The 25,188-nt window shown below is 52.4% G+C and overlaps 1 protein-coding gene and 1 long non-coding RNA gene across 2 annotated transcripts in view; both read right to left on the bottom strand.

Moving 5' to 3' along the window:
• The window catches only part of SHANK2 (SH3 and multiple ankyrin repeat domains 2), a 428,866-nt gene that overhangs the window by 170,858 nt on the left and 232,820 nt on the right, over positions 1–25,188 (bottom strand). The window contains exons 8-9 of the mRNA XM_023518280.1: positions 13,251–13,333; positions 11,601–11,725 (exon numbers count right to left, since the gene is read on the bottom strand). Coding sequence (XP_023374048.1) covers positions 11,601–11,725; positions 13,251–13,333 — 208 coding nt within the window. The remainder of the gene's footprint in view (positions 1–11,600; positions 11,726–13,250; positions 13,334–25,188) is intronic.
• On the bottom strand, positions 977–8,387 carry LOC111727962. The gene is made up of 3 exons (XR_002775383.1): positions 8,377–8,387; positions 4,239–4,241; positions 977–1,202 (listed from the first exon to the last, which is right to left on the bottom strand). It is a non-coding gene; the product is annotated as an uncharacterized LOC111727962 (long non-coding RNA).

Below are 25,188 nucleotides of genomic sequence, written 5' to 3'. Positions count from 1 at the left end.
CAGCCCTCCCTGGCTTGGCAGAGACTGTAGCCACGGAGCATTCATATTAGACCACCTCCCACTGCCCACTCTCTAGACAGGTGATCACCACTGAGGTGACCAGCCACTGAGGACCCACATGCCTGCCTGTGCTTCCATCTCCTGCCCTCCTTCTCTCCTCCCTACAGGGGTCACCGGGGTCCTCAGCCTCTACTCTGCCTACGTCCCCACTCAGACCCCCAGCCTCAGCCTCTTCCAGAGCCCTTGAGCCCCTTTTGTGAGAACCTTCTCTGATGCTGCTCTTGAATCCAGTTCTCCTGCCTCCTTGGCTGCCAACCGCCCGGATGTGCTGTTTCTGCCTCCTCTCCCTGTGTCCACGTTCAATCTGTTGTGAAATTCAGTTCAGCCTCAGAGTTGCCCATGGGTTGCCAGCTCCAAGGGGTTTATCTTCTTGATCTCAACCACTCTTATCCCCAGGATACAGACAGGACACTGTGGCCCAGGCATGGGAAGAGGCATGCCTGAGTGACCTGGCTTGGGTGACAGCAGAGCCCCCGACTAACCGACTCCTGCCTCATCCTCCCTTCCCTCGCTCCATGCTTGCCTGGGGGACTCACTCCTCTGAGAATCACTCTTAGAACCATCCCTGCCATCCTTCCACCTGGCACCTCCCACCTGGGTACCTCTTCCCAGAGGCTTCAAGGCCCCTTGAGCCTAGGTCTGGCCCTTCCCCTGTCTTCCCCTGTCTCACCCACGTCTTGAGGCCCTGGTGGTTAGCTAAGTTCCACAGCCTGGCCAAGACTCTTTTGTGGCTCATTCCAGCACTGGGAGGCATTCTCCCTCAGCAGCCCCTCCTCATTTGATGGACGTCATATGCTGGGGAAGTTCTGAAGCAGCCCTGTCCCGGGCCTGGCCCTGCCCTGCCACTGGCTTACAGAGCACCTGCGGGCAAGTGAGCCCCCCTCTCTGTGCTGAAGCCTCCTCATGAAGAAAAAGGCGCCCATGGAAATATCTAAACTAAACCGAACACTACATGAGCTCACGCATGCAGAATCCCCAAAAGGTGCCGGCACACAGTGAATGCTCAAGAACACAAGCATTTTACACAGTTATTGTCGTCACTGTTGTAAGTTTTATTTGCAGTCAGCGTCATCACACTGCCCAGCAGTTAAGTTTGGGGCTTTGAGCTGGGCCTCGGTTCCCTTCCCTCTGCAAGCCTCTGGCTCTCCAGGCCTGGCCCAGAGATGGTCACATGTTAAGTACTCAGTGAACACCTGTCTAGCCAACCCGGGATGAAGCTGTGGGGTTTGGGTCAGCAGTTTATGTAAACGCAGAATTACTGTATGATCCAGCAACTCCACTCCCAGATCCAAAGAACTGAAAACAGACACTTGAACACTTGTACAAAAATGTTCATGTCAGCATTATTCAAAATAACCCAAAGGTGGCAACAACCCAAGGATCCCTCAACTGATGAATGGAAAAACCAAATGCGGTCTGTCCACTCGATGGAATATTATGCACCCACAGAATGAACACAGCACCGACACGTGCTACAGTGTAGGTAGACCCCAAAACCATTATGCTGAGAAGGCGGCCAGACACCACGGTCACATATTACACGATCACATTTATGGGAAACGTCCAGAGCAGGCAAACCCACAGAGACAGAGAGGGGATTAGCGGTTAGCTGGGGCAGGAGGCAAATGGGGAGTGAGTGCTAAGAGGTGGAGGCCTTCCCTGTAGGACGAGGACAAGTTCAGCAACTAGACAGAGCTGACGGCTGCACAGCACCACGAATGAGCCATGTGCCACTGAACCGGGCACTTCAACCTGGGTAAAGTGGCAAATGTTACGGTATGTGTAACTAACCCATCAAAAAAGATGTGCTGGAATGGGAGAAAGTGTATAAACACACGACAAAAGCTATTTCTAATATACACATAGTAAGAAATAAAAATCCACGGAGACAAACTTCACCAGCTCCAGCCTGTAGCAGCAGCGGCAGCTGTTTCCGTCAGCTTCTCTGCATCCCAATTTTATGTGTGCAGACGGTCCTGGTACTCAAACCATAATGAAATACTACTGCCCTGAAGCTAGGGGAGGCGGAGTTGACTCTAAATCCCTGAAGGTTCCCTAGGGGTGGGGCACACATCCCACACCCTGCTCCCCAAACTCCTCAGTATTTTGGTGGGCCAGTGGGCAGAATTCAGGGAAGGGCTGGTGATCCCTTCCCCTACTCCACTTCCCCATTCCAGAAGTTTCGGCACCGTAGGGGGTGGGAGAGGCGAGAGGGAGGGGCCCCTTCAAGTCCGAAGGCTTTCACCTGGCTGTGTCCTCCTCCGGAGCAAGCGGCCCTTCCACATTTAAGAGGCACTTCCTGGGCATCTGCCGTGTGCTCAGCTCTGGGTGGTCCCTTATTTTAGGGAGTGAACATAGACAGTGACAGTGACATGGCACAGTGAGCGGGTGACACAGGCAACTGTCAGAGAGTAGAGATCTGAAGGAGGAGCGGGAGGTGCCCAGGGAGGGGAGGGAAAGGAGTGGAAAGTGTGGGCAAGTGCCTTGAGGCAGGAGTATGTGACACACTCTGGAGACCTGGGAGAGAGCACCAGGTCAAGGTGGCGACATTTGTCTCCTGGCTGGCCGGGCATGCTGGCCAGGCATGTGTGCCAGGTCTCTGCTGGGCCAGAAAAACCCACTCCTCCCTCTGCTGCTCCAGCGCTGAGAGTCCCCAGAGAGGTTTCCATGTCCAGGGATAGCCCCTGTTTATTTGCATGACCTCCCTGGGCCCTGGCCACAGGAGCTGAGCACAGAGGAGGTACATGGGAAGCTTTGTTAAATGGAAATGAATGGAATGTCCGGGGAGAGGGAAGTGGAGAATTTGCTTGAGGGTGGGTGTTCTCGTGGGACCAGAATAGGGAGAACATCCTCAGGGCTCCACCGTGGCCTCTGACAGTAGCCACAGCTTTGTAGCCCCTCTCCCCACCTCTTTCTCGTCCCACTCTAGTTACTATTGGTGAGCACACATCCTGTTCCCAGGGCTGATGAACCATCAGTTAAAAGATCCTACAGGACTTTTAGCACAGGCCTTTCCTTCAGTTCATTTGCCAATCTAACCACTTGTATCATGAAACTCCCCACAAAAGGGCACCAAAGGCACAGAGAAATCAATGCTAACTAGAGCCTGCCAAGTGCACTGGGAGGTGAGCTGCAGATGAAGGGGAGGGAGGAAGGGCAGATGGAGAGGCCTCCGGGTTCTCCTGTCAGGAGAGCCAATGTATGCACCAGAAGCTTGGAATGTAGAGATGTCAGCTGGCCGTGCCCCCTGCAGACCTCGCCCCATGTAGGCTGAGGCTGGGGTACAGCATCACAGACAGAGGAAGAAGGCTACAACGTCACATCGCCATGACTTGGGACCCACCCCGGTCATCAGCAAGACACAAGCAAAATAAACACACTTTGGACTTTGTCTAGATTCAGACTTCTTGGTGGGAACCCAGGAAGGCCACTTAATCTCTCTGAGGCTCAATTTCATTACCTGCTAGATGGGCATTAAACACCTACTTCCCAGGGTGGTCGTTACTGAGCATGTTTTGGGCCTCTGTTCTACACCAGGTGCTGTGTTCCATGCTGGAGACAGAGCAGAGACCAGGTCAGGAAGCTGTCTGGCCCACAGGGGACAAACGTTCCTTGAGGGAGATGGACAGCACATCAACCATCCAATGTAGAAGATGATTCTGATGCTTATGAAAGCACGAAGTGTCAGTGAGCCAGGGGCAACCACAGGGTGCCCAGGGAGGCCTCTCTGAGAAGGAGGCATGTGAGCCGAGACCCTGGTGGCAAAGGATGGTGGGCATGGAGCCCAGGACCAGGCAAATGCTCAATCATGTTGCTTCCTCAGCTCTTCCTCAGGGAAGAGATTCTGTACCAAGCAGATGAGCACTGTTGGGGATAGTGAGCCTCTAGGCTCAGAAAGGGCCAGGACACAAAGGGCAGGGACGGATGGTACTGGGAAAGGGGGTGGGGACTGCTGAGGCCACCCCCAAGCTCCTTCTGAGGAAGGCTCCCTCCTGCCAGCTCTCTGGTTCAGCACCCTGGAGAGAGTCAGTGTCTTGGCAAGGTTCAGTACCCTGGAGAGAGTTAGTGCCCTGGAGCGGCTCAGCACCCTGGAGAGAGTCAGTGTCCTGGTGAGGTTCAGCACCCTGGAGAGGGCCTGCTGCCCACGCCACTTCCTCCTAGTCCTCCCTGCTGCTGACCAGCTACAGAGTTTTATCTCCTTCAGTTGGTTTCCGGCCTTCACTGGACCAGCCCAGTCACCCCCAGCTCCATGACATCCAACCACTTCTCAAATCCACCCTGAACGTTCCGACTCCCTGAGCTTTTGCTTGATGTCCCCTTAGCTCTGCAGAAGCCCCACTCAGATCCCTGCAAACACCATCTCTTTCATCTCTTGCCCTGGCTTATCTGGGGGCCTTCACCAAACTCTGACTTTTGTCCCCCTAGTGCAGACTGTGTGCTCCCCAGGGAACTGAGTCTGATTCACGTCTTTCTTTCAGTCCAGCACCTAGTGGGCACCCAATGTGTGCTGCAGAAATGAATGAATGACGTTTCAGACGTGAAACACTTTACCATTTGTTGAGAGCTCACAATGTGAGAAACTGTGTTAGGTGCTTCACACACATTTTTATTTACAGTTTAAGAAACTGAGGCCAAGAAATGAGCAATGTGCCCAAGTTCACCCAGTCAAGAAGAGGCAGAGCCTGGATTCAAACCCAGATTGGAATGTGCAGCCCGTGCCCTTGACCGTGGCTCCTCTCCACTTCACTCCAACCCAGAGCTCTGCCATCTGCCAGTGCCACGGCATCTGAGCACAGCAGCCATGGTCCCCTGAAGTGATTCTGAATCTTTTTTTAACCTGAAATTGAAATCACTGATGCTTCAAATTAGAACCCCAAAATGAGCGAGCCAAGACGTCAGATTTGCTGTAGCAGGGCTGCAGCCGCCTTCCCTGCAAGATTCCAGGGCTGCTCCTCGGTCTGACCTTCTGTCCCAGTTAACATGGAAGACACAGGGAAAGATCACCTAGGCCAAGGAGGGCCATGTGTGGAACAGGAATTCAACCTCCTAGCCAGCCAGAGCCTCTTCAGAGCCTGAGAGAACAAAGACCCCCCAGTGCTGTGAGCCTTGGAGAGCAGATCCCAGAAGCCACAAAACGATCAGAGCAGAAATGCTCCACCCTCAGAGGGACTCAGGAAGCCAATGATTGTTTCTGATGCAAAACTAACAAAACTCTGGCCTTGACAACCAAAGCACCAGTGTGATCCCAGGTGAAAAGAATTCAGCAGTCATCCTGGATTCCTGCTAACATCAACTGATGTCTGGTCTTTAACTTAATTACTAAATTAAATAACAATTGAAATCATTTAAATAAGATATGAAGACTTTTTTAGGGGGTGGAATAGGGTGGCAGGAGTTCCTAGACTGGCCATCAGGTAACCAGCAGGACAGGTGACGGACGGAGTCAATCTCACTATCCCCAAGGCAAAATAGAGAAATGTGAGTTGTGTGGTGTGGCTGGAGAACTGGCCCTAAAGGGTGCTGGCATCTGGGAAGGCACAACAGGGCTCTGACCTTGGCCCAGGGATTTTTCACTAGATGGCAAAACAGGCACCCTGTATAGGAATTCCAAGATTACCTGAAGGCCAGACCCATGCCCAAACAGTTACCCAAGGCAGCAAATGCCCTGGGTGCAGAGGTTTAGGCCAAAACAGGAGGGGTGCCTGCCAGGGACACTGGCTGGCGGTGGGCTGAGGCAGATGCCTTATTAGCTGATAATCTATCCACAGGGGCACAAGAAGGCTGTGGCTCCTACATCTCGGCTGGACGTGTCTGATGGTGTGCGCTTGGTGCGTGCTGGACGTGCTCCGTAACTAACTGCTACATGCCCAAGAGAATAGTGGGAACAACCATGTGTCACTATAACTTATATTACTATGATTTGTTCAACTAATATTCATTGGCTTCCTCTCCTGATTCAGGCGTCGTTAATGAAAGCAAAAGATAAGATGTGATCAACAACAAATACCAACTTAATGCCAGCCCCCTGCCCGGCACCGGTGACCAGCAGACCCGGGGTGGGGCATAGCTCACTGCAGGTGATCAGTCCTCCCAACCGCCCACTTCACTAATGGACTCCCCCATTGGGAAACCTAAGTTTTCACTAATGAAATCCCCCATTTGGAAACCTAAGACTGAGCACATAAGCATAACTCTGCAGCTGGGGGGGGGGGGCCTGACCCGTTACCAGCGGGTTGTAACAACTGTACCTCACGCCAGCTGGGTTGAAAGCAATGGTTTGGGCAAACAAACGTGTTAGAGCCGCCTTAACTGATTCTCAAGTCCAGTTTTCACGGACCAGCCTGAGAAACATTTTATGAGATGCTCAAATGGTCTCTGAGGAAAACACCAGGGCATCTCTTTCCCTGTCCTCACTTAAACACAAACAAAGATTATAAAACAGTTTCAGGCCATTTCTACTACAAGTATTTAATATGAGAGAAAAGTAATTAGCAAATTCAAGCATCACTTTTCAAGGATGAAGGATATTGCTGCCTGCCTTAATTGTAAGGGAAAACCTATTTAGGGAAATTAACACAAAAACAAGATTGGCCACTTCAGGGCTGAGAAAACAATCACAAAAACCATAGGCATCTCCGGGTTGCGGAAGGAGCACCAGGAAGATAATTAGCGCAACCTGAGGCACTGTCCTCCGAGGGCAAACAGCACTGCCCTGGCCGGAGGCCGGAACCCTACCCTCCAGATAGCTTGCCTCTAAGAAATGCCTTCCTAATTTTAGGAAATTAATACTGTCAATCTCAAAAATCTGAGAAATAGAGAAAAAAATCTCAAAAAAGAAAAAATAGCATACTCCTGTCTTGTAGGGGTTAATATTTCTGTCTTTTGTTTGCTACGCCTGTGTTGGGGGAAGGTAGGATTATTTAGATAACATGGCACAGATCATTTTGATTCTGCCCTTCTTATTAAACAGAACGTAACCATCTCCTCCTGGTATTAAGAACGCCTCGTAAAAATAATTTCTTTTTTTTTTTTTTTTTTTGAGACAGAGGCTCAAGCTGTCCCCCTGGGTAGAGTGCCGTGGCATTACAGCTCACAGCAACCTCCAACTCCTGGGCTCAAGCGAGTCTCCTGCCCCCGCCTCCCAGGTAGCTGGGACCACAGGCGCCCGCCACAACGCCCGGCTATTTTTTGGTTGCAGCCGTCATTGTTGTTTGGCGGGTCCGGGCTGGGGATTCGAACCCGCCACCTTAGGTGTACGTGGCTGGCGCCTTAGCCGGTTGAGCTATAGGCGCTGGGCCGTAAAAATAATTTCTAACGCTTTCTTACAAACCCACGACAGACGTTCACTGACCCTTCACTGCTCCCCTCCTGCCACCTTCCCACCCCGACTCCCTGTGTGTTTGCAACACTCTATGATCTTCACCTATTTTTTAGATCATTCCCTTAGGATGACTTTCTAAAAAGTTGATGGCAGTTTAATTCTTTTACCTAGCAACATGAGCGTATTATGACCGGCAATGGGCATACTAGCAATAATAATAAAAGTATGCGCTGACTTAAAAATCAAAACTGGAACCTCATGGTTTGCTTCCCGTCTTCCCCGCGGCCCGTTTACATAGTAAGCACATCGAAAGGCCTCTCGTGCCTCTCTGAGCTGAGGCATATCGAGTCCGACAGCCTCGCTGGAATCCCAGCTTCCGCACCTGCCAACCACATTGAACCGCTCTGTGCCTCAGTTTCCCCATTTGTAAAATGGGGATGACAACACGTGTTATTTTATAGGATTGCTATGAGGCTCAGATGGGGGTAACACCGGGCAGGCAGACACACCCTCAACTGCTATGAACAAGGACACGGGCCTTTTATGGTATTTGCTGCAATTGTTGTTTGCCCTTTCACTGCTGAGTGGCCTAATGAGCTGTTCTTCAGATACAGAATCCAGCCCATGAAGGTAACTCAAGGAACACAACTTAGGTTTCTAAATGGAGGAGTTTGTGGAGGAGACAGTCCTGGTTTTAAGACAAGGAGATTAGGGCAGTTCCTGCTTCTGTTTGGGCTGAGGAGACTTTAGCTAGAATGCCAAATTAAGAGGTTCAAGTGCCAACTTGGATTAGGCCAGTAGGGCATCATTTTGCCTGCCCGCCAGGACCCCCTGTGGCATCACTGCCGCTTTCTAAAAACACGGATGCCGGAGCTCCTGCTTTGTGGTTCTGATTCAGTGAGACAGGCTGGGAACTAGGTCTCTAACAGGGCTTCCAGGGACCCTGATGTCCAGCCCATGTCACCAGGCAGAACTGACAGCAAGCCCCGTGGGACATCTGAAGAGCACCCCTCCCCCACATCTCAGTTAGTCGGTGCATGCCTGTCACCCACCAGCCAGCCACAGCCTCCTGAGGATGCAGCATACATTTTGGAAGCAATCTTTGACCTCTTCTGCCCCATCTTGGGGGATTGGGGAGGACTCCCTAAAATAATGTCAAAGAGACAGCAGATGGTCTTTAGCAAGTATTCCAGAATGCTGGTTCTGCCACTAAAAGCTCCCTGAGAAGCTCCTACCATTGTGAAAACAGTGTGTACCAGGTTGCCTGTTGTAACCAAAAGGGACTTGGGCTCTGCCCCAGTGCCCACCTTCCTATACTCACCCACCTCCCCACAGGTCCCACCCGAACTCCCAACAGGGAATGTTTTATGGCAAGACAATTTGCAAACTCACTCTTACCTGTCTTATCAAAATCCCCAGTGGGAGGCCTTTTACAGGGAACTTCACTCAAAGTCTTTGACTTTGGTGGGGGTGGAGGCACGGCCAACAAAGGAACAATAACACCAACAAAAGAACAAACTCTTCCCAAATGCTTAGGCAGGAAAGAAAGAAATTCTAGAAAGTAAGTACCCAAGAAAATCACACACAACAGGAAACCCTTCATTATAGGATTCCAGTTCTGAGCAAGATGACCAAGTTGGGGCATTCTGACAAAGTTAATGATGGAAAAATGAGATTCTGTAGATGCCAAAGTCTTTAAAAGCCAACATTCACTTCAAAAGGTGCCCCTTGGTCCAAAAGTTCAAACTGCAGCATGCATTTTTAAAGAGAAAATAAAAATCTGACATACTTTCAAGGTTCTTTCAAATAGCAGGGAGAGAGGAAGGCTTGCCAAGGGCCACCTGGGGTCACGAGGACAACAAACCTGCATGTTGGGTGGCTTTTCACGTGGAGGCTGGCCCTGTCCCTCACCAAGAACACAGAAACCCTACCGACCCAGACACATGAGGCTGTGTAAAATGAGCCCTTCAAGGTTGAAGCTTTCACTGAAAATAGAAAAAACCATCTCTGGAAAAAACCATGCACCTATAACGCTATAAGTGATTTTAACATTCTAGTTGCAAAATCCAGGCGCTAGGAAAATCGCTCAGTGGGGATTCTGTATTATGTCCCAGCACTTGCAGAAGAATGCTGGGTCCCCCGAGGCAACCTTGCAATGAACTGGGGGGAGCTCAGTTCCAACTGCCTGGCCCCTGTCTCCCACATTAATATAGGACCAGCCATAAGTGGCTTCTCAGGACTGTGGCTAAGGAGACCTCAGAGTTCCTTCAGGTCACACGTGACGTCACAGCATAGTGCAAATGAGTCTAACCATTCCTAGAATCCTGGAAATGAGAGGTCACCCAGAACATAGAACCTGCTCCAAAATGGCAAATATATTTGCATATCAGAGGTTGAAAGCAATGTCAAAGGAGACGCAAGAAAACCGAAGTGTAGATTTCGCTCCAGATTTCCACAGAGGCTTCAGTCTGACAAGGGACCACCAGCAGCAGCCACTAACCCGCACTGTCCCTATCTACATTTCCTTTCTTGACTGGTTTAGCAAAGAAACAATCCAATGAGCGGAACAATGGGGGTGCTCTTGCATCTGCAGCCCTCATTTATTATTAAAAACCAAGAACCAACTGCAATCTACTGCAACCCCTTGGAAGAGCCCCTCTCACACACTCACACTCCAGCGGCAGACTTCAGCCCTGCTCCTCAGCCCAGGACCACGCCCCCTCTGCCCCTCCCTCCTCCCTCTCTCTCTCTCTCACTCACACACACACACACACACACACAAAAGGTACTTACATCACAACTGCATCCTACAGAAGATGATTCAACCCAGTCTCTGCATTTTCATGAAGGTAACAAATCAAGTTAACCCATGAAGCAGTGGTGGGCTCCAGTCTCCACATTCCACATGCCCATCACACATTCCAACACAGGAGAATACAAATTAGCTCGCCCCTCATTCAAACCAGACTCCCTTTGGTCAATGATAATTTAAAGACGTCTTTTAGCAAATAACATCAACACAAGATCCTTGGAATAAGTTCAAACCCCTTCTCCATCTTACCTGGCTCTCTCTCTTCTAATAGTATTTTCCCTTCTGGATTCCATCACCCTTTAACAGTCTCAGGAAATACTGAGTGGATCATAAACAAACTCACAGCTTCAAAAGCATCCTTAGAACCTCAGGCCTATTGCGGAGAACTGGATTCAAGTGGCCATCTGACCAGGGGCTCTGTCTCCTGTACAGAGCAGGCATATGTCAGCCTGGCCCAAGGGCAGGGGACATTACATGGCTGTCTGGACACCACATATCCATCCTTCCCACCTCACGTGGGACTCTGATGGGCTAAGGCAGGGCTCGTGATTGTCTAAGAAATGTGAAGTACTAATGAGGGCCATTGGAGCCTACTGAACCTTTTCAAATGATCTTTTCCACCCTTCATATTTCCAAAGCGTAACACATTCCTTTGCACAACAAGATTGAAAGTAACACCTCAACTTGCAAAAGGGCAAAGCATTCAGTGTTGGCCCTGGGACACCTCACTCACATCAAGGTGCCAATTCCAGGTGACGTTTGCAAAACACAGGCACTCACATCTAGTGCCATTCCACAAGGGAAGAAGACGCTTGGTCCCTGGACACACTAGCAAAGCCTCCTTCTCCAAGCATTTGGATTTGCAAGTTCCCCTTCTGTGCCAGCAACTCCACACACCCCTCTTGCCCAGGGTGCTTGCTCCTTGGTCTTTGAACGCCACCATCCATCCAACAGGATCATTACTACAACTCACAAATCAATCAGCTCTTAGCCACCAATGCCACAGGCCTCACGCCAGTGAGTGTCAGAGTGCTTGCCAGGGTGCCCTCAAGATAAAGAACAAGGGATGACTCCCCTTGGTGTTGATGTACAGAGGCACAATGAAACAGTCCACACATCTGCGTATGTCCCCAGCATTGTGGTGACCACACGTCTCTTTCTACCTTCTATATCATGACCAACAGCCAAGTCCCATATACACTATTTCCTCCTTGCAGCCAAAACCTTGAAGATAATCGAAACTCCAGGTCCACAGGCAGTGGTATCCACAGTGGGTTGCAACGAACAAATAGCAAAAGTTCATAGCAAGTCCAGATCAGAACTCATGGCCATGCTGCCAGGAACAAAACCCTTGTCCCATTGAGAGTCGGCGCTCTCCCCAAGCAGAAAAGATACCTATGTTCCTACCTCAATCAGGAAATCTCCAGTCCTCAGTCCGGCTTGCCATGCCACCCCGCCTTCATCCACGGACTCCAGGTACTGAAGGGCTGGGAATGCCGGCGTCGGTGTGAATTCTTCAATGGGTGTATCAGCTGGGGAGGGAAGGAGGACTTTGTTACAAGTCTGGGAGACTGTTTTCCAAGTTAATAGTCCCTGACCTCTCCACGGAACCCTGGGAGAGAGGGGCCCCAAGTGTCTCTCATTGGAAGTGGGCAGTCCAGGCCAACACTTCCCTAGCAGGCATAAGACTCAAACTCATGGGTCAGCCCCAACTCCAGCACTGACACCGATTTCCTGTTGGTACCACCATTATGGCTCTTGGCCTCTGTGCTGAAACCATGGATAACGTGCTCTATGGTACATGTCTACACGCCTGTCATTTTCTTTAAAAGCATCAGTGACTAAACATTTTCAGTTCTAAAAATGGAAAAGTTCCTCCCCTACCACACAGAGCTACAGAAACACCACACTGAACCACTTGCCAAATTTATATCTACGTAGACTCGCAACCAAGGGAATTCAACTTGGAACATGGACGGAACATCATGCTGACCCAGTGGGCGGCTGCAGGTTTGGAATCTGCTCATGAGCTCTCTCTGTGGCAGCCCGGGCCTCTATGACCATGTCCAGGGGAGGGGTGGACCACCACTCCTCTGCACAGTGGGGCTCTGTGTCTGAGGCCCACACAGCTGCCGAATGCAACTCTAGGGCAAGGGATAGACTTTCCCGGGAGTCCTGAGTGGCCGGGGGTGGGTGCGTGTGCAGATGGAGATGGTAGCAGGGAGAGGGGAGAGCACACCACATGGGCAGGTGTGGACATCCTCTCGGGGACAGATCACTGCCAGACTGCCTAAACCCAAGGCAGGAGGGAATGCCGGCAGGGAGGCCCGCAGCGCAGGTGCAAGACCCCCTGACATAGCGAGGAGGCTCTGAGATGAAACTTCCACATGGCTTGCCCACACACGCGGCGGGCAGATGTCCCCTCTCATGGGGAGGCGATGCCATTTTCTTTTCGTTTGGAAGGGAAGCCCCCAAGTTAAAGGCAGGCAGTGGGCACGCTGCCACAGACTGCATCCCTGAGCCTCCCACCATGGGCCACGTAACGTGTGTGCTGCTAGCTCGGTCCATGGCAGAGGGGACCATCTTGCCACATTTCCTTTGCAAAGTCACCTTAGAGGCTGGCACACGGGTGCCTACCGGCCTGGGAGCTGAAGCCCACTTCTAGAATGGGGCGGTTTCTAGGTAGCTGAAACTCAGGGGATGGGTAATTCTATGTGTATGAGACCAGGAGCCCGGATTACAGCCCCAGTCTGGCTAAATGAGCCCATGAAATATTGATCATCTCCATCATTAAAAAAAAGAAAAAGAGGTGGGGGAGGGCTGAAGACGATGAGAGAGAACCTGTTCAGAGTATTAGGTACAGAAAATTAAAAACATTCCTAAAGGAAGCCCCAGCGTTTTCTGAGTAAGGCAGAATTTTAAAGAACATGGTTGTCTAGCAACCAAGTGCCCCCAGGAAAAATGCTTATTTCATGCTTGTTTCTGAGCTGGGGAACATTTTTCATGCAGACGTGCACACACACACAACATGGGAACGCGCCCAGGCACAGAGCTTACCTTTCGCCCCTCGGAGCACGAACCCGAAGCCCTCATTGTCTTTCTTCTGCAGGACCACTGTCTTCTCCTCGATAATGCAGTCGCTGTAGAGAGAATTCCGGGGATAGCGACCATTACTGTAACCCGTCATCATCACCGCCGCTGCTCCTCCGCCGGGCACGTTCATCATCATAGCCAATTAATCACCCAGCGGGCCGGACCCAGGCAGCACGGAGGCAGCGGGCGCGAGGGCGCGGGAGGAGCGAGAGAGGGGGGCGGCCGCCAGGATAGGCGAGCTCGGCACAATGAGGCTCGGAGGGGGGGCGGGCGGAGAGGGAGCCAGCCCGAGGCAGGAGTCACGCATGGTGGGGCGGCCGGCTCAGGGGGGGCTGGCCAGCGTGCCTCCGAGAGCAAAGAAAGTAAGCGGCCCGCACGCCGGCGGCGGTGGCAGCAGCGGCCGCGGCAGCAGCGAGATGAAGGGGCCCCTCCGGCCTGCCCCAGCCGCACGCATCTTCCAGGGAAGCCCGGCGAAATCAGCCAGGGGAGAAATGAGGCAGCAGTTTTGTTTTGCTTTTCCTTGAAGAGGGGTAGAAAAGAAATCAATCCTCTCTGCTTCCCCCACGAGCCGAGCCGGCAGCAGGCGCCGGGGACAGACGCAGGGACCCGTGCGTGCGCGGCTTCCAGCGCTCCCTCCTTCTCCCGTCCCGCGACGGTGGCTGTGGCGCGGCAGGAGCCCCCACGATCATCTGACGAGCCCAGAGCGCGCCGGCGGCCGCCTGGGCGTCATCCCGAGATCCGGGCTGGGCTGGGCGCAGGGGGCGGGGAGCGGCCTGGCCCGGGCTTCCGCGGCGGGCGGGGGCTCCTGACGGGAGGCAGCAGGTTATTTCAGCCCCGCAAAGCCTCTTTCGGGGAATGATGAATTAGCTGCTGGGACCAGGAAAAGGGGGCATGCGGCTGCCTCCTTTGAGATAACAACCTAAAGCTTCTCAGCACAGCTTTTTTTTTTTTTTTTTTTAAAGGAAAGAAATCAGGAAGCTCCAACTTTGCTGTAGTTGCTGAGGCCTCCTCTGTCTGAGCCCATGGTACTATGCCGGACACCGACCCCGCGGAGGCACCTGGGGAGTGTAGGGGGACCTGCACTGCCAGGTGGGCCATGAGGCAGTGGCTAAACCGTCGTCCACCCCCACCTCCTGGGTGGCCCTCACAGACAGAGGGGGGTGAGTGGAAGGTTGGGGGGGTGCACATCGTGGGGAGAGGCCTTCTCCAGGGTCCCGCAGGATACCGCAGCCAGAGGCCCAGGCAGAAAGGGCTGTGGACAGTCCCTGAAGCACCCAGCAGACCAGTCCCAGAGAAGCAGGCCTGGGGATGGAATGGCAAACAGTTGGAGAAATGTGTACAACCAGCTAGTAACAGCATGGCCATCCCCGACCAGGTGGCTCTGGGGAGGAGGGATGTGTGTATAGGCCTTGGCATCCTGGACACAGATAGGCTACAGCTCCTCAAGGCTCCCCTTCTACCAGCAAGGCCAGTGAGGTTCAGAGAAGTTGAAGGACAAAGTGGGGAGCGCACACTTGTTCTGATCCACCCTGCACACTCTCTTGCAGGGAGCTGTGTGGAGGAACTTGCCTGGGTAACCCTGTCTTCCAGGAATGACCAGGCATGGGATGAGGCACACCTCCATGGCTGCAGACCTGGGCAACCCAGCATGACTGGTCAGGGCTCTAAGAACTTGGCAGGGGGCTCAGTCCCCACACCCTTGCTCTATCTCCCACTCTAAAGACACCAGCCACATGCAGGGAATCTCAGCTCTGGGGAGCTTGGCTGTGACTGTGAGCCCCACTCGGCTCAGCCTCCCAAAACCCACCTGCTCTGCTCAGAGCCCGCAGAAACAGGCTGAAGCATGGACAGAAGTCCAGGGCACTAGGAGCCATAGGTGGTGTCACATGGCAGGTGTAGCCATTTATATGTAAACCTGGGTTTTCCCGCACTATCAAGAGGCACCAAGAACAAGCTTCTGAGAACTACCATGGAGTCAGAGGGGGCCATGCCCACAGGGACACGGTGTGACAAGATGCTCCAGGGACCGTCACTGCAATGGCTATAAGTAGCCACAAGTAGCCTTGGCAGTCAGCCAGGACCCCGTGGCCCCAGGGTGGGAGAAAGGATAACGTCAAAGGGGAGCTGGCTTACCCTGGCCCCATGGCTCGCAAGTGGCTGGGCAGATGCAAACCTGCAATGAGCCTGTGGGCCTCCTTCTCCATGGGAGGTTCTCCAGAGGCCTCGGCTGCTGCTCCGTCTCTGTATTCTGCTCCCTACCTGACGAGCTACCGAGGGCAGGTGGCCCCCGACACTCTGGAAGGATGCCAAACCCGAGGGGCCTGTGCTTACTGCCCTTTGCTCTCCCTCTGGATCAACTATGTCCACTTCTGCCCAGCCCCAAGGGAACCTGTTGTAATCAGGCCATACTCCTGTGACCAGGTAGCTCCACCCACGGGACCAAACTTGGGTCATTTCCTGCCAGCTGCCCCTGCAACAGGGAACTTCTCAGTGCCAGTGGGCTGCCTGGACATTCATGGGCTGTCTTCTACTGACCACATGAGGGCTGGGAGCTCTGCAGAGTCTGTGTGGTGAGGGAACCAGCTACGGTGTCACATAGAGCCTGGTTCAAAGCCCAGCTCCACTCTGACCCTGAGGTCACCCTGACTTTCTAAGCCTCAGAATCCTGCCCTGCATAATCAGAATCCCCACTCTTATCCATACCTCGTGGGGCCCTCAGGAGCAGCGCACACAGTAGTCCAGGCCTTGGGGCCAGCCCTGGTCCCAAGGATATGCTCACTGTACTGAGGATCCCCCCTATCCTGGAAGGATCCTCTGATCAAGCCACAACCCAGGTTCAAATCTCCTTGATTCCTTATCCAGTCAAGAACTTTCTATCCCATACTTGTGACTGGGCAGCTGTCTTGCCCTAAACGACTAGAAATGGCTCCATCCTGTTTCTTGAGTAAAAGACTAAACTTCTCAGCCTCATGTTAAGAAGGACTGTTTCTAACTTCCCTGCCTCATTTCAGGAACTAAACAGGCCCCACTCCCATCCCCCGCCTGCTACACCCTTATCTCACGTTCATTCATGGACAGACCTGGGTTTAAATCCCAATTCAGATGGTTTCCAGCTTTAGCTAATGAGAGCCTCAGTTTCTCCACCCATAAAGTGGGGACAAAAACATCTGCCTTGTGAGGTTTACAAGGAGCAACTGAGACAATGCCCAGTAAGTGCCCTGTGTGCAAACAGGCACCACAAGACCAGAGGATGTGCTTTTCTTAGCATTCTCTTGTACCCTCTCATGCTAGGGAACCCAGGAGCAAAGGTCCCTCTTCCCAAAGAGACATGAGCTCGAGGGGACAGGGGCCTCATGCTGCACAACACCCCAAATGACCACAGTACCTGCATGGACCAGGTACCCAGATGTGCCTGGAAGGGAAACAAAATGGGCATGAATTCAAGTCAGTAGTGGAACAAGAAGAAAATGGATGTTGGCCGGGGGCGGGGGTGGAGGGGCAAAGGGTGATCACAGGGTTTGGAGTGAAGAAGGCTCTGGATGGTCCCTGGGTCCCAGTCACAGCAAGAGGGAAGGCACAGCTCAGCACTGTGAAGCACCAACCACAGACAGCTGGTGTGGCCCAGGAGGCCAGAGCAGGGAGGAGAAAGGCAGCCAGGGGCCCTTGCAAACTTTCACTGTTTTGAGCAATTCCCAAAAACCAACAGGATACCAAGAGCTGCAACATTTCCCCAGCCCCGGGCAATCAGAAACCTTGCACTTAGACCCAGGAAGCTCTCTGGAGATGAGAAAGTCTCAGAAGCTGCTCCTGCCAGTTTAGGAATACAAAACCCATCCCAGGTGTGAGCCACTGCCCATGTGTAGAAGCTGTGGTACTGAGATTCCATCTCCACGTGCTATCCCTGAGCTGCACTGAAGCTCCCGTGAACCAGAGCCTAGGACATGTGGCATCTTCATAAGAGCCAGGGTTACCCAGCCCCCAGGAGTCCATCACCTGACAGCAGGTGTTCCGTGAGGAATGGCAGCTGGACCCCGGTCCCAGTTACCTCTGAAACTCAGTCCCAGTTGATTAAAGAAGAACTGTATCTGTTAGACTTCAGAGTCCACCATCCCAGCTGGGATCCTGAGAGCTGCTGGTGAAGCCATCTGGTCTGATCTCAGCCCTGGCCCCGCCCACCCTGGCCCTGCACCGCAGATCTGCTATCCAGATGCAGACCTAATGCACTGAGGTCCAGTGTCACTAAGGAGTAGGGGGCAGCTGCAGCACCTGCACATCCCCCATACTGCTCTGGGGCAGCCTCGTCCAAGCCTCAGCTGGGCCCTGTAACCCCTAACCCCTAACCCACTAACTGATTATGTGTCTGAAGTAGTCACCATGGGCTCCTTCTGAATCTCCACCCACCACCCATCTACTTGTGCTTATTGACTGGACAAAAAATATCGTCTAGTGGTATTCTCTTCAACTGTGTTTGCTGAGTGCAGCGGGGTGGGGAGCACTTTGACATAACCCAAATGTGCCCTCTGCCAATGTCTGCCTGCAGCAGAAGCTGTGGAAGGCAAACAGGATGGGCATCAGCCCTGTCAAGTACAGTTGTGCAGGTTGTACACAGCACAGCACAACTACAGAGGTCACCATTTACAAAGTAGGTCCATGTACTTAGGGTGGAAAGTTCGGCACAGACGGCAGTAAAGCGTCTGGGGAAAGGGGTAAGCACATTTTCCTAGTTCAAACAAAAATGGGGCACAAGCTGTTGGCTGCCATGGAGAATGCAAAAGAGGTCCCTCTAGGAACCATATAGACCTCTGCAGACACAACCAACTCCGTGTTGAAACTCTCCCAGGAGCCACCTGGTGGGGACTATTAAAGGTCTTTCGGTTCGTGCTCACGGCACACAAGAGGGAAGAGATTATGGGACACACCTGGAGCAATCTGCAGCTGAAAGCAAGTCAGGAGTGGTGTGGGGACTCTGGGCTGGCCACGCGGGGGGCCCCAGAGGCCTCACCCCCCTGGCAGTCCTGCAGATGCCCCTGGCATCTGCCTACGAGACCACGGTGGCCTGGGGCTTACTTTCTCCCAGCGGGAGCCCACAGGGAAGGCTGCACTTTACTTGGTCCAGGAGGCAGCAAGTGCCAGCGATGACAGCTGGCATTTTTAGGATTTGTCAGTCTCTGAACAAGCTCCCTTGGCAGCAGCCCCTGATCCTGGAGGAGGCGTGAACCTGGAGCCACAGGAAGCTGGGCCGAGCTGGCTGACATGTGTAAGCCTGAGCGCCCCGGGTGGCTCTGTCTGGCCCCCGCCCACACAGAAGGAGAGAGTCATTATGGGCATTTTAACTTTGAACACCAAGGTCTCTGGGGTAGACCAGATGGCTTCACCAACAGCTCTCTGGATCCCAGCTGGGGTGGTGGACCTCTGAAGTCTAACAGATACAGTTCTTCTTTGATCAACTGGGACTGAGTTTCAGAGGTAACTGGGACCGGGGTCCAGCCGCCATGTTAATTAGTTCAGCCATTACTCACTGAACACCTGCTATCAGGTGAGAGACTCCGGGGGGCTGGGCAACCCAGGCCCTTATAGAGATGTCACATTTCCAACTCCTAACCTCTACTATCTGTGAATATGGCCTTCTTTGAAAATAGGGTCTTTGAACATACAATTAGTTAAGGGTTTTGAGGTAAGATCATCCTGGATTTAGGGAAAGCTCTGAAGCTTTATAAGAGCGAGTCCAAGGAAAGCCACGCCACAGAGGCCACGTGGAGACACAGGCAGAGATGGGAAAGATACCACCATGCTCCTTGGAGTGAACACCAGAGGCTGGAGAGGCAGGAAGACCTCCTCCTGAGAGTGGCCTGGGACACCTGGCCCTGCCAACACCTTGATTGTGAACTCCCAGGCCCCAGAACAACAGAAGAGTCAGCTCCTCTTGTTTTAAAACATCCGCGTTGTGCTGCATTGTTGCAGCAGCTGCTGGAGACTCACACTCTAGGCAGGCGCGAAGACCGATGTCAGTCTAAGGGCCACACGAGGGCTTGTGTTCAACAGTGCAAGGCGTGGCTGTGAGAACTGTAAGGGACCTGAGACCTCCTGGGAGGGACCAAAGTGTGCCTAGGAGCAAGTGGGCTGAGGGCTGGGGAAAGGACAGGGAGAACATTCCAGACAGAGGGGCACTGCACCATAGGGAGCCAGGCTCTGGTGTCCAAAGGGCCACGCTGCCACGAGAAAGGCAGGAGGGGCTGACCACAGAGAGTCGTGGGTGTGGGCTGCCTGCACATCCGGGGCAAGGTCCAGGGACACAGCTGGGTGGCAAGACGTGCGTGCAGGTATCAGCAGGACCTGGGACAGCACGTGCTTTTCCCCAGTGCCACCCAAGAAGGCTAAAATGATAGAACAACAATTTATCCACTTCTTCCTCTGAACTTCTTCCACGTAGGCACGAATCCTGCTGGGAAGGTCGGCTTGAATGTCTGTGTTCCCACTCGGAGGCCATGGCTGTTTCCTGAAGGCAGCTGGGTGTGGTGTATGTGGGATTAAGGCAGATGATGGGGTTCCTGCCACAGCTCGCCACAGGGTGGGAGCTATAAGGACACTGGGCCCTTAGGCAGGCATCCATGCTGGGTGGGCACTGGCATTGGAGCAATGCTCTGTGGAAGTGAGTATCGAGGGCCAGCGGAAGAACACACACAGCAGCCTGGGGCAGGAGCATGGAGCTGGACAGCTCGCCCTCTGCAGCCCAGGGCTGCAGGGCAGGAGCTCTAGGGCTCTCTCCTAAAGTAGGCCCTGAGGCCCAGGCTCCAGCTGTCTCAAAGTGCTGGCTGGCAGAGAGTTGGGGATGGGGCTGGGGGACCCACGAACATGCCTGTGACCTGGAAAATCAAATTCACTGGTTCCAGAGTCCAAAAATGTTCGGTGTCTTTGAAATCTAACATGGGGTCAACTTGCTGACTCGTTAAATCTGGTTCCCATAAATGTTATCATTTCATCATGTGTGAAAATGCCTTGGAGGTCGAAATTTTCTCACCTTGAAGGAATCCTTACTGAGAAATCACAGAAGCCACTAAGGAATGACCACAGAGAGTTATTCACAGCCAAATGGGCTCAAAGGCAAAATTATCAAAATCATTTCAGAATTTTTTTAAGGCAAAAAGGCCCGTTGAATGTGAGCTGTGGGTGCATTGAGCATGTCTGATCTGAGCTTGGCAGTGGTGCTGGAACGCAGAGCAAGGCTCACGGAGGTGGGCGATGGTCCCTGGAAGAGCCGGGGAGGACCCCTGCAGAGAGACTGGGAGGAGCCTTTATTTCCCCTGAAAGTTTCTTCCCCCAGCAATTGGAGAGGGGAGACCTGCTGTCTTCGAGGCGGGGAACGGAAGCCCACGAGAAGCACCTCTAAATCATTCCTGGTGTAATCGCATTTCAGTGGCAGGGCTTGATGGAGGCAGGAACTGGGACACTGTTAGAAAGAGGTGCCTTCAGGGAAAGGCAACGCGAGCAGATGTCCTAGAAATTTCCAGGCCCTGCCAATCAGAAATGATGAGGCTGAGTAGAGAGCTGTCAGCTCCCCATCAGCGGTTCCAGGGTGGGGAAGGCTCCACAGGTGCCTCAGCTCTGCAGAGATACCAGTCCTGGCTCTCGGGTCACTCTAGGTAGGTGGCCGGCCCAGGTCACCTTGGCAGAGCTGGCTGTAGGTGGCACAGAGGGTCACTGCATAAGCAAGTAGGCTGTGAGGATGGGGGGTTCCCCAGTCATCTGTTGCTCACCGAGTGGGGGTCCTGCCAGCCGGTGACAACATATAGCCCAGTATCTGCTTCCTGGCTGGAGAGCGGTGATGCTCCCCCACCCTCCTCCATAGTGCACAGAGGAAGTGAGGCCCAGTGCTCAGTGCCAGCACAGCACTCTCAGTGACAGCTCAGGCCACGCTGTTCTCAGAGAGTGTGTGGTTTCATGCGCAGGAGGTGACGGATGTGGGTCATTCATTCATGGAAGACACTTTTCCTGGCTGCTGGGAGCTGCCCCCACTGGACAGGCAGGGGGATAGTATTATTCCATGTCACGTTGCAGAGGACGATGGCTCTGTCCCCACGGAGCTGGCGCACCTGCTCCTCAGAGATGCGCGTTTATAGAAACCATTTTTCAAATCAGCAATTATGAAAACACCCTGCCCGGTGTTTATTACGACCATTTTCCTCCTCATTGCTAACATGATAAGCAATACCAGTTTTTCCTAATAGAAATAATAATGTGCAAAGAACTTGATTCAAATTAAATTGTCTCATTACTTCGTAATAAATCACCCAGCAGCATTTCCTAAGCACCACCGGGCGTGTTACCTGCCAAGGACGGCTGGTGGAGAAGACAAAATGTTTGTGATGAGCACGGGAGGCGAGTGGTGTGCCCTGCTGGGATGGAGCGGGCGTGGGGGCTACCAGCGAGATGGGTGGCCTTGGAACCTGAACCGCCAGGTGGGACTCCAGCTCGTGTGACCTTGGCCAAGTTATTGAACCTCAACTGAGCACCAACATCCTTACCTGCCAAATACAAGTGACAACCGCAGCCTTGAAACAACACGGTGGGCGGCAAAATACTTATTTTTGAAAGGTCCGTGGTGCAGGACCTGGCACCCAGAGAGGGGCTGGGAGACCTTCTCTATTGTCTGGTGAGAGCACACCTGACATACACATTATAGAACTTGCTTCATCCTGGAAACGCCATGTAGAAAGTGAGATATTTTTTAAGCACCTCCCAAGTAAAAGACTTTCCTGCCAAAGTCAGCAGGGTGCCTGCCCTCATGGCTCCTTCCTTGGGAAGGGACATCTTGCATGTGCATCTGTGCAGAACAGAACACCCCTGTGTGTTAGAAAATGTGGAGGAAGCAGTCCCTACACTGTGTCTCCCTGGCAAGGGGCAGGTGGGATGAGGGGTGAGGGATGGCACAGACTCTGGAGTGGTGCAGAGCACCCAGGTGTCTAAACCTAAACAAGTATCCTGAAAGGAGCACTTCCCTGCCCCACAGCCAACCTGTCCATCGGCTGGAGCACCGAGGGAGAGCTGGCATTTGCACAATTGTCCACACTTCCCCTTTCCAGACTCCCAACGTCTTTCACCTGGGCAAACACAAAAGCCAGCTGAAGAGTCTCCTCTGAATTCACTCTTCATTGTAAAAACCTTAGACTCTCTCTCTCACTGAAAATACTCCAATAGATTCCCACTGTAATTTAGGATAAAATCCAAATTCCCCACCATGGCTAAGACCTTTTATGATCTGACTATGCCTGTTCTCCCCACCTTCCCTATTTCAGCCACCCTGCTGCCTTCTCCTCTGGCAGGCTGAGCTCATCACCCCTGTGCACTACGTGTGCTCGCCCCAGAATGCGGCTGTCATCACACAGGTCCCTGATGTCACCTCCACAGAGGGGCCTTGCTGCCTGGTGGCTGCAGCCCTCCTGTGCCCCTGATTCCCCAGCCCTTCTTGTCACTTATTACATTTGAGATTAGGATTTGTTTGTTTACTCATTTACGGTGTGACTCTGCAGTAGCACATGAGTGCCCCCAAAGGCAGCATCTGGCCCTGCCTGCCACACTTCTGCACTCTCCAACAGCACCTGCCACCATTGTTACTTTTTGAATGAAAGAACTATTCTAGGTGGAGAGGGCCCACTTTCTAGTCTTGGCTCTGGGAAGAACTGGTGGTGAAACCCTGGACAGGACCCTCACCTACTCTGGGCTTGGGTTTTCCTGCCTGTTAAGTAAAAGATGGGGGTACCCGAGGAGGTGCTTCATTGGTGAATGAAACCTACGCCTCTGCCAGAGGCGCTTGTATACAGCATGTGGTGCAGACTGACGCGCAGTCAGAGTTTGCCTAGGACAAAGGGGTTTTCTGGAATACAGGGCTTGCAGTTTGGAAACCAGGATGGTCATGGGCAAATGGGGCAGGCTGGCTGTCCCCATCCTCCTTTCAGTTGGAAGTATACCTATATTTAAAACCCCTCTCCCTATAATCCTAGAAATCTGGGAGGCCAAGGTAGGTGGGTTGCTTGGCTCAGGAGTTTAAGACCAGCCAGAGCAAGAACAAGACCCCTTCTCTAAAAAAAACAGCCAGGCTTTGTGGCAGGCACCTGTAGTCCCAGCTACTGGGGAGGCTGAGGCAAGAGAATCACTTAAGCCCAAGAGGTTGAGGTTGCTGTGAGCTGTGATGCCACAGTGCTCTATAGAGGGCAACTAACTGAGACTCTGCCTCAAAAAATAATAAATAAATAAATAAAACCCAACTCCCACACTGCCTCCAGCTCTGTGCCCCTCTACACCCCGGGCTGGTGGCATCAACTCATCAAAAAGTCGATGTAGCTGGTGAGAAGAGAGTTTGTCCAGGACCACACAGCTTGGCCAGTGGCAGGGCTAACCCTTGAACTTCAGCCTTTTACTGTGGACTGAATGTTCTTTAAAAAACAACCAGGGGAACAGTATGACTGCCTGGCATTTTGCTGCAAGTGCAGGCAGGGGCTGTTTGTGACTTTTCCTTCATTCATTAATTAAAATGACAGGCCAGGCCTGCCCCATCTGTTGGTCTCAAAGCTTGTCCAAAAAGACCAAGTTGAGTGGGCTGGGGACAGGCCACTGTGCTCTCTTTGTAAGGCCAGTTCCCAGTTGTCTGGTGCATGCAGGAGGTAGTCAGACCCACAGCTATAAGGTCAGAAACTGTCTCCTTTCCACAGGAATCAAACTCAACTTTGCATAGAAGGCCTGATCCAGGGCTAGGGCCTAACCTTGAGCCTGAAGACCCCAACTCCCGCCCAGCCCACCTGCCTAGTCAGGATTAGTCAGCACAGAACTCTAAAGCAAGAGGCCACAGAAAACCCAGGCCAGGCCCAGGCCGGAGGGGAAGGCCCAGCCACTCCCTGTCTACCCCAACCACCAGCCTCCTTCCACTTGTAAGGGCCACCGAATGGTCTGTTTTTGCTCTAAGGCTGATGCTTAGACAGGTGAGAGGGTGGCCTCACCAAAGGGGCAGGTCTAAAAGTAGCTAAAAGTGTGAAGCAGGCACAATTAATGTGGTGCCCTTTGACGAAGCACCTCAAAAGGGGCTCTGTAAACGTTCTAATCAAGACCAAGGCTGGCAAACTTTTTCTGTGAAGGCCTGGCTAGTAATACTCCAGGATTTTCAGGCAGACAGCTGGCCCCTGCAGAACTACTCTGTCAGCTGTGGTGCAGAGGCAGCCATGACAATATGTAAACAATGGGCGGGGCTGTGTTCCAATAAAACTTTATTTACAGAAACAGGCAATGGGCCAGATTTATCCTCATGGGCTAGAGCTTCTACAGATTATGCTCTATGTCTTCTAAAGATATTTGAATAAACACAAATAATACAAAATAAGTGACACCTAACGACATGTAATAAAAGTTCAGAAGAGCCTTAATTCTCCTGCAGAAGCCATGCTGATGTTACTGTTTACAGGTGTGCGGGGCTTGATCCAACACCTGAGCTTCAGAAAAGCTGTGAGGAGAATGCATTTTAGAAATGAGGTCACCTGTGAGATGCCCCAGAAAGGTTCCCAGCGATCATGCAGAGTCCTTTCCGAAAAATAAAGATCCCCCGCCTTACCATGTTGAGGTTTATAACTAGGTTGGCTCAATGCGGGGATAGACCTGAATTCTGGCTTAATGAGTAATAATTAATAATTAGAGTAATTGCTGTAATTATTATACTTATGGTCTTTGAGCACGTTTGGTGTGCCAGGCACCATTCTCAATGTTTTACAAGTTAAACTAATTGAATCTGCGTAATGACCCTATGAGAAGGGTCCTGTTATTACTCCTACTTTATGGACGACAGAATAAGGCACAGTGAGGTTAAGTGATCGATGTGAGAGCACAGAGAGCCCAGGCTGTCTGGGGCTGGAGGCTGCGT

This window comes from Otolemur garnettii, unplaced genomic scaffold, assembly GCF_000181295.1.
Source record: "Otolemur garnettii isolate 467f Iridium unplaced genomic scaffold, OtoGar3 scaffold00134, whole genome shotgun sequence".
Classification (NCBI taxonomy): Eukaryota; Metazoa; Chordata; class Mammalia; order Primates; family Galagidae; genus Otolemur; species Otolemur garnettii.
This window is presented reverse-complemented; position numbering and strand designations above follow the sequence as displayed.